The sequence below is a fragment of the Leptosomus discolor genome, chromosome 28 (assembly GCF_034619465.1).
Source record: "Leptosomus discolor isolate bLepDis1 chromosome 28, bLepDis1.hap2, whole genome shotgun sequence".
NCBI classification, from domain to species: Eukaryota; Metazoa; Chordata; class Aves; order Leptosomiformes; family Leptosomidae; genus Leptosomus; species Leptosomus discolor.
In genome coordinates, this window is record NC_141418.1 from 573,351 (window position 1) to 590,181 (window position 16,831).

Sequence of the window (16,831 nt, forward strand, 5' to 3'; positions counted from 1 at the left end):
CAACAGAAAACCAACCGAGCTCAGCTCAAATGAAGGCAGAAGATATCCATGCGCCATGAACCGCGGGAAGAAACCAACGAAATATCAAAAAATAATCGAAGAGGAGAAGGAGGAGGAAGGCTCCGTCCCCTGGAGAGAATGGCCGAGGCTGAAGTGTAGAAAAACAAAGAGCTGGGGGAGGGAGAGCAGAGGAGTCCGGCGCGGGGTCACAGCTCGCCCGACGTCTTTATGACGTGAAAGAGCGTGACGTTGTAGATGACCTGGTGGCCGTTGTTCCAGGTGTAGAGCACCCTCTCCCGCGGGTTGTAGTCCAGCATGGATATGTGGGAGTACTGGTTGTGGAAGGGAATATCCGTGTATTCGTAGCTGGAAGTGTTTGTGTAGTAGGCAAAATAGATCTTGGCGCCGGCGAGGTGGGAGTTGGTGACGTAGAGCGTGCCGCAGATCATGAAGGACTCCCCGGCGCTTCGCTTGGGGTAACCCGTGTCCCAGCTCCGCAGGACCTCCAGCGTCTGGGGGTCCACCCGGCTCACCACGATGTTGCCGGCGTTTTGGTTGGTGGTGTAGACGGCCCAGAGCCCGCTCTCGTCCACCATGAAGTCGATGTCGGAGAAACCGCCCCAAGAATAAGGGAAGGTGTTGTTGTAGCCGGCGCCGGCGAGGCTGCGCTGCACCAGCACGCTGCGGGAGCGGAAGTGGTACTTCACCGCGATGTTGCTCTGGTATTTGTTGTAGTAGAGGGACCCGTTGAAGACCACGTGGCCGGTGCCGGCCCAGGGATGCGGCAGGAGGTGCTGCACGAAGTTCTGTCCCGTCACGAAGTCGTTCAAGGTCCGAAACTCCAAGACGCGGCGGCCCTTGTAGTAGCCGTCCATGTACCACACCTGCAGCGGGCTCTGGTTAGGGGTGCCCGGCCGAAACGCGGCTCCCCCCACCCCCCCACCTCACCGCGATGGGCGCCCAGGACAGACGGACACGACCCATGTCCTGCTGCCACGCAGCGGGACGCACGATTTTTCTGGCTTTCCCCCTTGAAACGTGTTTTCCGCTCTCTCTGCAGCTCCAACGCCTGCCTTAGCCCTCGGCAGGGCTCCGCAGAGGCAGCCCGTGCCCCACGTGCAACGGAGCGGAGGGTTTGCACCCCGGTGAGCGTGCACCCGGGCACGGGCACCCCAGGCAGGGTGTAGCCCAGGTGCACGGGCAGCGTGTGGCCCAGGGAGTGCTCGCCAAGGTGCATGGGCCCCAGGCAGCGTGCAAGGGCACTGTGCGACCCAGGGAGTGTGCACCAAGGTGCACGGACCCCAGGCAGCGTGCAAGGGCACTGTGCGACCCAGGGAGTGTGCACCAAGGTGCACGGGCCCCAGGCAGCGTGCACGGGTGTGTGCACCAAGGTGCACGGGCCCCAGGCAGCGTGCAAGGGCACTGTGCGACCCAGGGAGTGTGCACCAAGGTGCACAGGTCCCAGGCAGCGTGCAAGGGCAGCGTGCGACCCAGGGAGTGTGCACCAAGGTGCACGGACCCCAGGCAGCGTGCAAGGGCACTGTGCGACCCAGGGAGAGTGCACCAAGGTGCACGGACCCCAGGCAGCGTGCACGGGTGTGTGCACCAAGGTGCACGGGCCCCAGGCAGCGTGCAAGGGCACTGTGCGACCCAGGGAGTGTGCGCCAAGGTGCACGGGCCCCAGGCAGCGTGTACGGGCGGCGTGTGACCCAGGGAGTGTGCACCAAGGTGCACGGGCCCCAGGCAGCGTGCAAGGGCAACATGAGACCCAGGGAGTGTGCACCAAGGTGCACGGACCCCAGGCAGCGTGCAAGGGCACTGTGTGACCCAGGGAGTGTGCGCCAAGGTGCACGGGCCCCAGGCAGCGTGCACGGGTGTGTGCACCACGGTGCACGGGCCCCAGGCAGCGTGCAAGGGCAGCATGAGACCCAGGGAGTGTGCACCAAGGTGCACGGGCCCCAGGCAGCGTGCAAGGGCAGTGTGCACCACGGTGCACAGACCCCAGGCAGCGTGCACCCCAGGGACGTGCCCCCATGGAGGCAGAGCCAGGAGGGACATGTGCCAGGCAGGCTGCAGGGCACACGGTGCCCGAGGAGCGCTGGGATTTTGCACAAGCTCGGAGCCAGGCCCGCCCACAGAGGAGCTGCCACCCGCAGAGCTCACCTCTGCTGGGGCCCGGGGAGAGTTTTAGGGAAAGACACCCAGAAAAAAGCCACGCAGGAGCCCCGGGAAGCCCAGGCAGGGCTGTGGTCGCCCCCGCTCCCCCCATCCCCGCGGGTGCCCGTGCCACTCACCCGGCTGTCGGAGCTGGGTGTCATCGTGTCGGTCATCCACGACCCGAAGCGGGAGCCCGACGCGCGGATGGTGATGGGGTTACTGACGCCCGTCAGCTTCCCGCAGCCTGGCAGCAGGGAAAAGGGTTCGGGATTCAGGGTGGGCATGCGGGACCACGACGTTGCCCAGCTCCCTCCGGTCCCACGGGCATCACGCCCCGAGCGGGGAGGAAGCGGGGCTGCCCTTCACCCCAGGGACCCCCCCCCGCAGGATTCTCGGGGGACGGGGTAGCAGCATGGGGGACGCTTAAGGAAAAGGCACCGCTGGGCTCCGGCAGCTCTTCCTGAGCAAGGAAAGGCAGCTCCTGCACCAGCCCCACGGCCTGGCCACCCCAGCCAACACCCCGTCAGCACATACTGGAGGATGCTGGGCTGACGGTACCGTTATTATTATTATTCAGAAGGTATCAGCAGTGCAGCAAAGCGGGAGGCCCAGCGCGTGGGCAGAGGCACGGCAGCGGCGGCGGCGGCTGGGGTTCTCTGAAAGGGGATGTCGGCAGCGCGGGCTGCCTGCCCGGCGAGGGACCCCGGGGGGGCTTCCCCACGTGTGCAGGGACGCTGCTGCGAGCAGGGGGGGACCTGGTGCCCACCCACAGCGGAGCCGAGGTGGGGTGGGGGCGGGCGCGGGGGGGGTCGTACCCAGTTTTTGCATGCAGGCGTGCAGCCGCGCCTCCAGCATCAGCACCCGCTGCTGCAGCTCCTCGTAGTCGTAGGCACCCATCTCCTCCTGGATGGCCAGCAAGCTCCCGGAGAGGTTCCTCACCTCCTCCTTCAGGTGCACGATCAGCCTCGTGTCCGACTTGTACTGATCCAGGACGGGCATCAGAGGCAGCAGCTCCGTCATCTTGTCCTTGAGCTCCTGTTTAAGGGGTGCAAGGGGGGGGAGAAAAAGGAAATAACAACAACCCACCCCCTTAAATTAAGCCCCTGCTTGTTCCCGCGCCTGCTGTCCCTCCGTCCATCCCTCCGGGGGGAGCAAGGATCCCCCCAGCACCGAGAGCAGCCTCGGCAACACACCAGAGACGAGCCCTGGTCCCTGGGTCGGTGATTAATAACAATTACGAGGTTTTGCATCTTCCGAGCGCTTGGGGAGCAGTGGCTAATGAATCACCCGATGCTATCGCCTCGCTCTGCAGAGAGGGAACCGGGCAGGACCCGGCCCCACTGGGGGAGCACGGGGTGAAATCCCCCTCCCCAGGCAGGGAGCGACGCTCTACACCGGAGGGATGCGGGAAGGTGCAGCGACGGTGCCGGGGGAATGAGAGCAACAGGCAGAGTCTCAAAACCCACGCTAGGCCCAGGGTTTAAGAAAAATCTCCGCTTATTTCAGCCCAAGGAGAAGCTCTGGGATCACCACGGGGGTGCTGCTCAGCCCCGGGACCACCGCAGGGTCGCTCGGGCTCCGGGAGCCGTGCACGATCCTGCCAGGCTTGTGCCAGCCACCGCAGCGAGCTGGCCCTGGCTGCGCGCTGCTCCACCGAGTCTCCTTCGCTCAAGGACGCCGTAAATCCACAGCCGGCACCTCCGTCCTGCTCCACGGCCCCCGGCCCTGCTCGCCAGCCCGCGGCTCGGTGGGATTTCCCGGGAACAAACCCGGCTCGCCAGCACCTTTCCTCCCTCCTCGCCTTTCATTTCGGGGCGGCGTTACCGGGCTGCCCGCGTTCCCGTGTCTCTCCGGGATCGCATCCCGGTCGCGGGGGCTCAGCACCTCCTGCTGTGATTAAACCAGCCGAGACATTCGCTGCAGCTCAGATGTTTAATCAATGTCTCATCTCTGCAACTGTCAGCGCCCGGCGTCCACCCGAGCGTCCTCCAGCCCGTTTCAGTGCCAAGAACCAGCCGCTCCCGAGACAGAAACACTCTTTAGCTGTCAGGATGAAGCCTTGAGGTTCCCAAAAATAAACCAGTCCCCCAGCGGGGGCGGGTAATGGGATTTCTTGGGGGGGCCGCAGCGCAGGCAGCACTGGCTTGCAGGCTGCATCGACCAGCGCACGGCTGCCACCCCTCAGGTGGAAATCGTGGCTTTGCCGGGGAAGAGCCGTGGGGTTTTTAATTAAAGGTGCTGATTTGCAGCCAGATGGGCTGGGAATTGCCTGTCTCTGCTGTCCCGCCACCGGCACAGCTCCTCCCCCCCCACCCCGTGGCACTCAGGGAGGCGGTGGGATGTGGCCCCGGGGTCGGTTTGCCCTGCACCTTGTCTGTGGGCCCACTGCGGCTGGGGGGGACCCTGTCCCACTCCTGCACCGGGCACCCACCCTGCGTGCTCAGGCGCCACGGGGATGCTCAGCCCTGAGACCACCTCAGGGGTGCTCAGCCCTGGGACCACCCCAGGGATGCTCAGTCACCTGGACCACCCCCCCCGCCCCCCAGGATGCTCAGCCCTGGGACCACCTCCCCCCCCAGGGATGCTCAGCCCTGGGACCACCCCAGGGATGCTCAGCAGTCCAGACCACCCCAGGGATGCTCAGTCACCTGGACCACCCCCCACACACACCAAGGGATGCTCTGTTCTGGGACCACTCCAGGGATGCTCAGCCCTGGGACCACCCCAGAGATGCTCAGCCACCTGGACCACCCCCCCCCAGGGATGCTCAGCCCTGGGACCACCCCAGGGATGCTCAGCAGTCCAGACCACCCCAGGGATGCTCGGCCACCCGGACCACCAAAAGCAGGACCCTTCCCAGGTTGCCCACCCACATCGCAGCACCAGGCGGCACCGCGTGCTCGGGGAGGGCTGCCAAACCCGGCAGCCGGTCCCACGGGGGGCGAGAGGCATCGAGGGGGGGCGCAGGCTCACCTGGAAGCTCTTGGCGTTGAGGCTCTTCTGGCTCTCAGCAGCCACCTTCAGCCTGGAGTCCAAGCCCTTCATCAGGGACTCGGTGTTGCGCACGTACTGGAGGTCCCGGTAGGTCCGGAGGTCCAGCACCTCCATCGACTGGGAGATGTTCTGCACCTGCGTGGCGGGACAGAGGGGCTGATCAAGCCCTCGGTCTAATTAACACAGCCCCCTGCCGCTAACGAAGAGGCCTGAGCCGGGGAAATTCAGGCTGCAGAGGCAGAGAGGGGCTGGGGAAGGCAGAGCAGCCCCCGCGACCAGCCCGGGGTCACCGGGTGCTGGTGGGGGCAGGGCCCCAGGAGACCCCATCCCGGTGTCCCCATCCCCAGGGAGCCGGAGGATGAGCTGCTCCCCGCTCCACCGCGCCGGCGTTTATGGAAACGCTTGCGAGAAAACTCTTCCCCCTGCAGCTTTAATGTATAAAATAATGCGTTTTACTCATCCTGCTTCAGCTGTTATTTGTTTTTTTAAACCACCCGAGCGTACATTTCCCAGCCCGGTCTATGAGCTTTCATTCTTTAATTTCATCTGCCACAGCCGGCAAAGTTATTTTATTTCCGCGCTTTCAACTGCCGCGAACGTGACCGTGTTCCTCAAACGGTTATTTATTTATTAGCACCAGCCCCGCTGGTATTTACGGTGCTGCCGCCGCCGCGGAAGGGAGCTGCTTCAGAGGCGGTTTTGCAGCACGTTATAATAAAAGTTTAATCGGGTTTGCGGTGTGCCCGCCTGTGCGGACGTGTAAAAACCGGGGGGGAATTAAATGAGCTCTGCTCAGGCGCACGGCTCCGCGCCGCGGGGAGGGGGAGGCCAACGGCTCCTGCCAGCGGCGCTGCGGAGCCCTCGGGGAAGGGGCCGGGAGTGTGGAACCCCCCATGGGAAACAGCGCACGGGGAAACCCCCCGGGCTCCACCGAGCGTCGTTCGGCTCACGGCTGAAGCGCGCTTGGGGGTGATCCCGGGGCTGATTCCATCCCGGCGGCCGCGTGGCCGGCTGGGTCCGCGCGGCGAGGGCATCGCCACGTGCCGGCGGCACCGCGGTGACTCCTTTCCCGCAAACCCACCGGCCCCGCGGGGAGGAGGCGGCCGCTCCTCTTGGCAGCGGGACGCGGGAGCGTTAAGGGCGCTCGTGGCGGCGAACGGCGACGTCCCGCAGGGGGGGAGCAGCCGGGGTCCTCGCCGGGACGAGGCCACCGCGTGTCCCGAGGGAAGGGACGAGCCCGGCACCCCTCCCCCGCAGCGCTCACCTTCTCCATGAGCTGGCGGAGCTGGTGGCTGCGCAGGTCGCGGGAGCACGTGCCCTGGACGGGGATGACGGCCGTGCAGAGGCATTTGCCGTCGGGGGCTTGCGCCGAGGTGTAAACCTGCCAGCCCTCGTCGGGGCTCTGGAAAAGGGTCTGCGGGAGAGAGGAGGCGAGATGTCAGGGTGGCCGGAGGACGCCAGAGCCGCTCGCCCGGCCGCACCGGGCTCCCCACGCCTGCCTGGGCTTCCCCAGCGCCGCAGGGGCCGGGGCAGGGCTGGCGGCACGGCGGCGCCTCGGCAGGACGCCGGAGCATCCGTCCCTCGCGCTGTCACCCGGCTGGGGACAAGCCAGCGAGGGAGCAACGTCCCAGCCCCAGGCTGAGCCCACCAAATCCTCCCTCCACCGTCAGCGTTACCGGCCCCGCGCCGTGACGGCAAAGCCCGGTGCCGAGCGCGTCCCGCCCCGGCACAGCCCCGCGGTCCTGCCCTGCTCGCCGCCACCTCCCACGCAGCTCCTCCGTTCTCATCCCATCACGTTGGAGCCACTTTGCATTTTTCCCTCCTTTCGGGATTTTTATCCAGGTCATTTAATTTTTTTTTTTTTTTAATTTCCCCTCATTTCACCGCAGTGACCTGCTCCAAATACGGCGATTTCAGCTTCCCGGGCCAGAGGCGAAACGGCAGCGGGATGGGAGGGAACGATGAGGAAACGCTCTTCGTCGTCTCCCGCTGGCCAGCTCCGCGTTCCTCCTCTTCCTCCCGTGGGTCCAGCCCACTGTTATTTCCCACTAATAGAGTTGATGAGGCAGGAATTTCCTCCGCCGAGGCCGTCTCGCCCCCAGAGGGGAGCGGAGCTACAAGTACAAATCGCTAAATCCTTCCCCTTGAATTTTGGGGCCCTTCAACTGTGCTGGGGAAGTACGAGCACATCCCCCTGCCCGGGTGGGCGCCCAGGTGGGCACCCAAGTGGGTACCTGGGCATCCCCAGCCGGCCGAGCACCCCGCCAGCCCTGCTGCCCCTGGAAAAGCCAAAAAGCTGCAGCTTTTCCAGGTGGATCCAAGCTCTCAGGGTCTTGGGTTCAGCCTCCCACCACAGATGAGGATGGGGGTGGCCACTGCAGGCTCCCGCTGCCCTTCCGTTTTCGGCTGGGTCCCACCACGCTCGCCCCGAAAACCAAGCAGAGAAACATCCACCCCCACGCCCAGCTTCCTCCCCTTTGCCTGATTTATTCACGCCATAAGCCAGTGTTTTTGCGCTGGGCCATTTAGCATTTCATGGGTAATTCATAATTATTAATTATGAAAATCAAGAGCAAACTCATCGCTCTCCAAGCGCCTTCTGCACCGAGCCAGGCGAAGATAAATGACCCGTTCCCTGTAACAAGCCAGGGACGATACTTTACTTTACACGCGGCGGTTTTAACTTCATGTTTCACATCGGAAGGGATTTATTGGACACGACGGTGGCTAAACACCGTTCTCCAACCTCCAGCGCAACCAGAATAAATTAACTGGCGGCGGTGGAAAACTCGCCCTTAACCGAGTCAATTCCTGAGTTATCGCAGGGGGAGGTAAATAGAGGATTTATTCAGCCCAGCTCCGACGCGGCGGGGATGGAGCCTGGCTGGCGCGGGGGCCGGCAGCCCTCGGCAGCCCCAGCTGGTGACGAGCCACATCGTGGGATAACGAGCCCTTGGGAAGGCGCCGGCGGACGGCGTCGTGCCGGTCGCTCGCTGCTACAGCAGGCGAATCGATAGGACGCGCGATGATCAGCTAGACACGTTGGGAAGGACAGTGCGCTGCGCTGTGCGCTCCCACCCACCCAAAATTGGGGTCCCTGTGGCGGGAGGAGTGTCCCCCCCCCAGCCTCACCGGGCATGGCACAGGGCTGGCACCACCCCATCTCCCACCCCCAGGATCCTGGGAGCAGCCCGTGCACCAAAAAGCTTCATTTCTTCCCCTGCCTCCCCCCCCAAAAAAAAAGCTGCTGGAACGAAAGAGCCCAAAACAACGCCAGGAGCCACCCGGGCAGAGCATCCGCAGTCACCGAGGAACCGTTTCGCCGGGACCCCTCTGGCTGTGGCCGAGCGGCAGGCGGGCATCAATACTTCATGGAGGGCTAATGCATAATTAATGCCAGGCAGCAGCCTGGGGCGGGCAGGATGCGGGCAGGCAGCGCTCGGAGCCACCGATGTGGAGGCTGGCAGAGCTCCTCTGCCTGCCAGATTGGGCTTCACCCGCCGCGGATGCCCCGGGGGTCCATCCCGATGCGGGCGAGCATCCGTGGGCGAGCGCCAGCTCCCGGGAAGCTGCTCTCCCGCTGCGGCTCGGTGGCCGCATCCAGCCCCCGCCCTGCAGCGAGCTGGAACCCCCCAGGGATGGAGGTGGAGGGCAGCCCTTGCCCGCGCCTGCCCACTGCGGCTCGGGGGCCTGGCGGCGACGGCGGCTGCTGCCGGCGGGATCCTTCGGTTAAATGCAGCCTGTGCAATCTGTCACCGGGTTATTAATTAGAGCTCCCCGGGAAAGCTGCCTGCTCGCGGCTCGGGAGAGGAGAAACTGCTGACACCCTTGGCCGCGGCGCAGGCAGCTGCCGGGGAGCCGGTGCCCGGTGGGCGGGGGGCGCTGCCAGAGCACCCCAACCCCTCTCATGGCGGGGACGCGGGCGTCCCTCAGGCTCGGCAAAGCGGCCACGGCCGGCGGGCACAGGGGTCCGACCAAGTGCCCTTCGAAGCCAGGGCGCCCCGAGTCGGCGCCGGCGGTAGAGGCAAGAGCCGCTCGAGGTCTCTGCCCCCTCTTTCTGGAGAGGCACCACGCCAGGGCAGGCGGTGGGGCCGCTGCAGAGGACGCTCCGGTGTCTCCATCGCCAGCCGGAGCGCGGTGCTGGTCCTCCCTGGCGAGTCGAGAGCCATCGCCCGCTCCAGCACCGGGGTCCGCGGCGCCGGCATCCCCAGCAGCCAGCATCCCAGGGGGACGAGCTGATGGGAGCACCAAGGCCTGGGCTGGGTCAACCTGGCTTTGGACCTCAGAGCAGAAAAGGAACCGCTGGTTTCGGGCTTCCAGAGCCCCCGAACAACGGCAAAAGGCCGCGCCGGGCATCGTCGTGCCCGGAGCCGAAGCCGAGGAGGCAAACGCCAGGTTTTGGGTAAGCCCGGCTCATTTCAGCATCCAGGGGGAAAGAGGCGCCTTGCCAAACCCAGGTGGGAGATCAGCTCTGCCACCGGCGGGCCAGCCCCTTGCCACGGCTGCACCGGCGACTCCGTGCACCCCGCGGTCCGGCACGCCATCCCGGCGGCTCCCGTGGGCGGTTGCGCCGGCCCTTTGCAGCCGCATTAGCCGCGCTCCTTCCCGGTGATTAATGATTTTACAACGAACATGAAAGAGTGACTAATGATTAGCCAATTATTGTAGAGCGGCGCCTGCTTTACCCCGAGCGCCGCTAATTGCCCTGCAACATGATTGCCTATTTGGTGGCACCCGGTGAGACCCCACCGCCGCGCGCAGGGCTGCAGCGACGAAGGCCGCCGCGCTCACGCTCCGCAGAAGCCCGGTGGGGAATGGAACCCCAAAAAGGATCCCTAGGGATTCCAGGGATCCCTACGGAATCGAGGGCTTCAGGGAAAGACCCTCGCGGCTGGGACTGGCATTAGTGCGCCCCCAACACCTCCACCAGCGGCTCCGGGGGGCGGCTGGAGGTGGTCACTGCCAGGCATGGGGGGGTCACACAAAGCCGGTCGCCACATCTGCCAGCCCACGGTGGGCTCCAGAGGGGCTGTGCCATCTTCTTCCTCCCAACACCCCCAAAACAGATCAGCCTCCTGCCTCCCCCTGCCCCCCGCCAACCGCGATCGGCGCTGGCAACAGCACAAAGCACCCAGTTGGCTGGATGCCCCACCACAGCCCCCTAAATGGGGTGCCCGGTCCCACACGGGAAGATTCCAGCTACCAGAGGGGTTTTCTCATGATGAAGGACGTGGTCCCCATCATGGCCACCCCACCCCACCCCCCCCCCCGGCATCACTGGCTACGGCTGGGCACCAGCCAGGCCCTGTGGCACCGGCCGCACAGCCCAGCCTTCCCCGGGGGCTCGCTCCTGCCTGCGGCATCCCCCGGAGCCCAGCCCAGCCCTGTCGCTGCCATTGCAGCCCCCCAAAACTCCCAGGGGTTTGTGCCAAAGGGCTGGAGCCCAGAGAGCCCCAGGGGAAATTTGGGGTGCCCCTGCAGGTGTGTGTGGGGGGGAAGTGTCCAGCCTAGGGAGAGCCACGGGGATCCCAGGGTCCCGCAAACATGGGGGGGGGACACACTCACGTCCCCTGGCCAAGAGCCCCCTCGGAGTCCCCCCTGGCCGAGGGGAGCAGCAGGGCCCTGTGGGGGTCTGGTCCGTGTGTCCGTGTCCCCCCACCTCAGCCCCCGGGGACTGCCCAGCTTAGGTCTACCGGTGGAAAGAAGCAGGTCCGATGCCCCCCGACCCCCCCCACGGGGGTCTCCTCCATTGGACGACCACGGCCCCAGGGTCCTCGGGGAGAGAAGCCCCCATGGGGGGGTCCCCGGTGTGCCCTGCCTTGGGGGCGGGGGGTGTGTGTGTGGAAGGCAGAGAGGGGGGATCCCCATACCCCGGGGAGGGGTCCCGTGTGCCCTGCCCAGGGGAGGGGGTCCCCATGCCCAGGGAATCCCTGGCAGAGCAGGGGGGGGTTCCTGTGCCCAGGGGGAAAGTGGCGGGAGGGGGGGTGTCCTTTGACGGGGGGGGGGTCCCCAGTGCACCCTGCCCGGGAAGAACGGAGGATGGGGGGATGCCTATGAAGTGGGGGGAGGGTCCCTGTGCACCCTGCCCTGGAAGAAGGGAGGATAGGGGGGTGCCCAGGGGAAGGCGGAGGGGGCTCCCCACGCCCGGGGAGGGGGCGGGGGGGGAAGAGGTGGGGGGTGTCCCAGTACGTCGCATCCCGGGGCCGCCCAAGCCCTGCGGGTGCCGGTACCGGTGGCGCAGCACCGCACCGCAGCCCGGGCATCCCCCCCGCCCCAAGCCGGTACCCGCAACACACCCCCACCCCCCCACCCCCCCCGTATCCCCGGTGTTCCCGGGGGGACTCACGATCTTCTCGGAGGTACCGGCCCGTGACACGGCGGTACCGTTGAGCCCCACCAGCGAGGGCAGCGTCTGGGACATCCAGTTGGTGACCATGGCCATGGTGCTCAGCACGGCCCCGATCTTCAGCAGCGGCACCGTCATGTCGCCGTCGCCGCCGCCGCATGCCCATCACCCCCCCCCCCCCAACACACACCCCCCACCCCCCCCTCCCTACCACCACCACCCTCCCCCGGTACCGGGACCGGTGCCGGTGCCGGTGCCGCTGCCCGCCGGGGCGAACCGCGCACCGGCCGCGCCGCCCCCGCCGCCTGCGGAGCCCCCGCCGCTGCGCTCGCCCTTATAACGGGGCCGGCGCCGCTCCGGAGTGACGTCGGCACCGCTGGCCCCGGGCCAGCCCGGTACGGCCCCGGTTTGGGGCGGGTCTGCTCGGTACGGCTCGGTACGGACCCGGTTTGGGGTGGTCTCGGTTCGGGATGGTCCCGGTTCGGGATGGTCCCGGTTCGGGGTGGTCCTGCCCGGTACGGCTCGGTACGGACCCGGTTCGGGGTGGTCCCGATTCGGGATGGTCCCACCCGGCACGGCACAGCACCATCCAACCCAGGTCCCCTTGGAGCAGCCCAGCATGGCTCGGTTTGGGGGAGCAGGACCCCCGGAGACCCCCAGTTTGGGCGAGGAGGACCCCAGAGAACCCCAGTTTGAGGAGAAGAACGCCGGAGACCCCCAGTTTGGGGGAGGAGGACCCCTGGAGATCCCCACTCTCCCTTACCCTGGTACCAGTATCAGGGATCTCTGCGCCCCCCAGCCTGGTCTGGAGGCTGCGGCCGCCCCCGAGCACCCATCACCCCCCAGCCCCCTTTGTCTCCCCACAAGAGCCACCCGGACACCCCAAATCCTCATCTCCATCCTCACCATCACCCACGACTGCGGGGAGGATGCGACACCCCCCCCCACGCCCCCCCCCCCTCCCCCAGCGCGCCCCATCCTTACAGCACCGAATTCCCGGGGGCCCCCCCCAGACACCCCAAACCCTCTCAGCAGCACTGCCCGTGGGTGACCACCCTGAGCCCCCCCCCGCCCCCCCACCCCCCCGGGACCCGACCCACTGGGTGCAGCGGGACCCCCTGAGGCTCTGAGCATCCTCGCCCCGTCCCACGGTCACACAGTGCCACCGCGTGGGGACGGACACGCACAGCACAGGCTCCCACTCGGGAAAGCCCCCCACCCCCCTTAAAAACCTCCTCCCTCCCTCCCCAAGGTGCCCCCCCCCCCCCCCCGCGGGTTTCGGGGTGCTCCTGGGCTCTGCGCTGCAGACGCCGGCACGGCCACCACCGTGGAGGGGACAGGGCAGCACCCTGAGGGACAACTGTCCCTGTGTCCCCCGGGTGGTGGGGAGGGGAAGGCTGTGGCAGGGACTGAAGGGTGGGTGCTCACCTCTGAGACACCCCCCCCCCCTCGCGAGTGCCCAGGGATCCCCAAAGTGGGGCTCTGGCCCCATGCCGGGTGCAGCCACCACCCAAGACGTGGGTGTCCCCATGCTCTGGCCTCCAGCGATGCAGCTGCCACATCGAGGACCTTTTTTTTTTTAGGGGGGGGTGACCCCACAGCCGCTAGGCAGGGCTTCCAACACCCCCCCCCACACACCTCTTCCTTACTCCATTGCAGCCTGCCCTTCCAGCCCAGCCCCGAAATCTGCCCGCAAACAGCTCATTAACTCCGGCTCATTAGGTGGGGCTCAGCATGGTGCTGGCGAGCGCGGTGCAGATGCAGTGGGGTCCTGGGGTGGGGGTGGGGGCCATGCAGCCACCCCCAAATCCAGCCCCACCGGGGTGGCAGGGGCAGAGCAGCTGTTTGAGGGGAGGGGGGGGAAGGTGAAGATCTGGATGCGGCTGCAAACACCAAGACCCCCCCCAGAGCTCCCCAAACTCCAACTGTCTGGGTCCCCACATCCCACCCCTGCCCCATCACGCCCTCCCCGGATGAGCGGCACCCGCAAGAGGAGCTCGGTTTGGGGGTCCCACGCCAGCCCCATCACCTGCAGCTTGGGGACATGAGCAGGGCGGTGGCAGGGCCACAGTCTGGGCAGGCCGGCGACATAATTCCTGGGCAAAATTGGCTCCGATTCAGCCCCGGCATCACCCCGGCACCCCACAAAAGCACCCCCAGGGAAGTGGCTGCAGGGAAGACCCCACCAGGCCAGCGCAGCCCCCGGCCTGGCAACCCCAGCTCATGCATATTCAACAGGCTGCACAACCGCTGCTGAATATTCAGCAGGGCCAGCTGCTAATAACGAACCGCTTAATTGGAAATAGCGCCAGGCCCAGGCACACGGCTCTGGCCACTGCCCTACGGGCCCTGGGTGGTACCGAAACCGGTGTGTGGGGCTGCGGGGAGGGGATGGGGCCGCCATGGGAGCCCCCAAACAGGCCGTGTCCCTGCGGTGGGTTGTGGCAGCTGCTGCGGTTGACCTCCCGTGGCCTGGGAGTTGGTACCCTGGGATGGGCCGAGGCAGTTTGGAGGATGGAGGCAGCCCCGGGGTACGAGGGGGACACGGAGCTACGTCCTGGTGGTCTCACCCCTTGGGACCTTCCCGCTTCGCCGCCTCCGCCCCGGCACAAGGATGTTGCCGGCACGTGGCTGCTGGGACAGTGCCGTCCGCTGTGGCGCTGGGCGGAGGGAGGTGGGTGGCAGAACCGCTGGGACACGGCGCACAACCCCGTGACACCCACACAACCCTGTGACACCCACACAACCCCGTGACACCCGCACAACCCTGTGACACCTGCCTTGGCAGGCGTCCGCGCAGCTGCCACCGCCCCGGCGGTGCCGGGCACAGCTGGAGCACAGCTGGCTGCGAAGGGGCTGCTCGCTCCCGGTGCTGCCGTGGTGGCTGCTCTCAGGGGACCCGAGTCACCCACCTGTCCCCCCCCGCCACGGGCAGCTCATCCCGGTGCAGGGCAAAGCCCTACTGGGGTGCGCCCACGGGTGCCTGCTCCCTCCAGGCTGGCCTGGGGCCACCCACACCCCCACGGCGTCCCCCCAGGGGGGGGACAGCCAGCATGCCACCTCCATGCCAGTGTCGGGGGCCAGCACGGGACACATGGCACAGCCCGGCCGAGGCAGGACGGATCCAGGCCGTCGCCTTCCCTCGTCCTCAGGTGCCACGTGCGAAGGTGGTCCCGCCAGAGCCATCCGTCACCCACGTGGCCCCACCGCCGCGCTGGCACAGGGCGAAGGCACCAGCATCCCCCAGCTCAGTGCAGGCACACCCCAAGGGTGTCCGGGGATGGGGACGTGCCACCGTCCCTGCACCCAGGTGGCCTTGGGGACCCCCAGACCCCCAAGGCCCGGAGGGTGGTGGGACACGGGGGCGAAGCCCAGCACCCACGCTGGGCTTGGGAAGGACCTCAGCACCCAAGTGCCACCCACGAACACCTGGACCCCCCCCCCCAGTGCAAACCCCCGTGGGCGCCTCTGGGTACCCGGTGTCCCTCGGTGTCCCCAGCCTGGGGACACACCCAGGGCAGGTCCTGGCATCCCCACTGGCTCCGGTACCGACCGGGCATCCCCGGGGGGAAGCTGAGGGCACCGCCCGGGCCTCCACCCGAACCGACACCCCCCCACCCCCCCCCCCGCCCCAAACCCCGCTCCGCGGCGCCCCCGCCCGCCCTTACCTGCATCGCGGGGGAACCGGCGGAGAGGAGGAGGAGGAAGAGGCCGGGGAAGAAGCTCATCCTGCAGGCACGGACCCCACCGGGGGCCGCCCCCCACCGCTGCTGCCGGTACCGGAACCTTCACCGGGCCGGGTCGTTCCCCGCCGTTACCGGAGCCGCAGCCGCTCAGCGCCGCCGCAGCCGCATCCCCCGGCCGGGCCCCGCCGCCGCCGCCGCCTTTGTCCGCGCCGCGCCCCCGCCGGGCCCCGTCGCGCTGCCGAGCGGGACCCGCCGCCGCCGGCTGCAGCCGCGGCACCGGCCCCGGTGCAGGGGGCGGCGCGCCCGGTGCGGGGAGGCTGGAGGCGCCGGGTCGGACCGGGCCGGGCTGGGCGGAACCGAACCGGGCTGAGCTGGGCGGAACCGAACCGGGCTGGACCGAGCCGGGCCGGGGGAGGGAGGCGGGGGGGGGGGGGGGAGGGAGGTGACCGAGCATCCCCCCGCCGCCGCGCCGCGCCCCGGGGTACCCGCAACCCGGCGGCGGGGATGCTCGGGGTGCGCAGCGGGATCCCCGGTCCCCGCGCCGGGGTGGTCCCGGGTTCCGTCTCCTGCCCCAATTCCCCCTCCAGGGGTCCCTGGGGATGGAGGGTTGGGGAGGGAATTGGGGAGACAGCCCTGGGTCCCCTCTCCTGCCCCGGGTCCCCTCTCCTGCCCCAATCCCACTCTGGGGTCCCTGGGGATGAAGGTTTGGGGGGTGGGGGGCAGCCCCATGTCCCCTCTCCCACCCCAATTGCCCCTCCGGGGTCTCTGGGGGTGGAGAGTTGGGGAGGGGAATTGGGGGGCCAGCCCTGGATCCCCTCTCCTGCCCCAATTTCCTCCCCAGGGTCCCTGGGGATGAAGGCTTGGGGGGTGGGGGGCAGCCGGGATACCTGGGTCCTGCTGGGCTCGGGTCCGGCTGCCACCGGTGCTCCGTGCCCAGGTCCCAACCCTGCCCTCGCAGCCCCCCCAGGGGACCAGGCCACCCCCCAAACTGTCCCACGGGGACACGGCCATGGGTCCCCAGGGTGGGGGCAGCTCTCTGGGACTCGGGGTGCGGCAGAAGGGGTCAGCAGCGGACAGGGGCTCAAGCCCAATCCCCGCACCCAAGGGCCTCGCCCGCCCTCCCGCAAGCGGGGACACGAGGCCGGCGGCCTCAGGGCGCCACAAAGCCCAGTTTGGGGTGCGCAGCCCCCACCCGCCCCGCAAGGGCTGCCCGTTTCCATGGAAATCGGCAAGGATTTGGGGCGGGAGACGGCTTCGATACAGTCGGTTTTATCGTACAGTAACTGCGACAGCACCGGGACCGGGGCTGAGCCTCACGGGCGGCCCCCGGCCCTGTCCCGACCTCCCCACCGCCCCTCCGCCGCGTGGGACGGGCTCTGCCGGGAGCTGGGGTGACCCCCCAAAGGGGCAGGGGGGCTCCCCGCACCACCCGCTCCCCCTGAGCAGGGGGCAGAGCCTTAGGGGGGGGGGCGAAGGAGGAGGTTTAACACCCACCACCACCGAGTGCCCCCCCCGGGGAGGGGGCTGGATCCGGGCTCGTCGGGTCCCCGCAGGCGTCGGGATGGGGCTCGCGGTGTTGCCGTGCCGAGGGCACGTCCAGTGCTTCACTAAAGGGGCTCTCGGGGAGCGTTGTAGCACCACGGGGAGG

At 67.7% G+C, this 16,831-nt stretch overlaps 1 protein-coding gene across 3 annotated transcripts; it reads right to left on the reverse strand.

The window, feature by feature from the left end:
• Positions 1–206: 206 nt before the first annotated feature.
• On the reverse strand, positions 207–11,635 carry OLFM2 (olfactomedin 2). Of its 3 annotated transcripts, XM_086478885.1 has the most exons (7): positions 11,515–11,635; positions 8,589–8,629; positions 6,416–6,553; positions 5,131–5,286; positions 2,973–3,192; positions 2,295–2,401; positions 207–884 (listed from the first exon to the last, which is right to left on the reverse strand). In XM_086478885.1, the coding sequence occupies exons 1-7, from the start codon at positions 11,633–11,635 to the stop codon at positions 207–209; spliced, it is 1,461 nt and encodes a 486-aa protein (XP_086335011.1). The 3 variants fall into 3 exon arrangements, with proteins under 3 accessions (XP_086335011.1, XP_086335012.1, XP_086335010.1); XM_086478886.1 differs by lacking the exon at positions 8,589–8,629 and having other exon boundaries at positions 11,498–11,635; XM_086478884.1 differs by lacking the exon at positions 8,589–8,629 and having other exon boundaries at positions 6,416–6,565; positions 11,498–11,635.
• Positions 11,636–16,831: the final 5,196 nt, after the last annotated feature.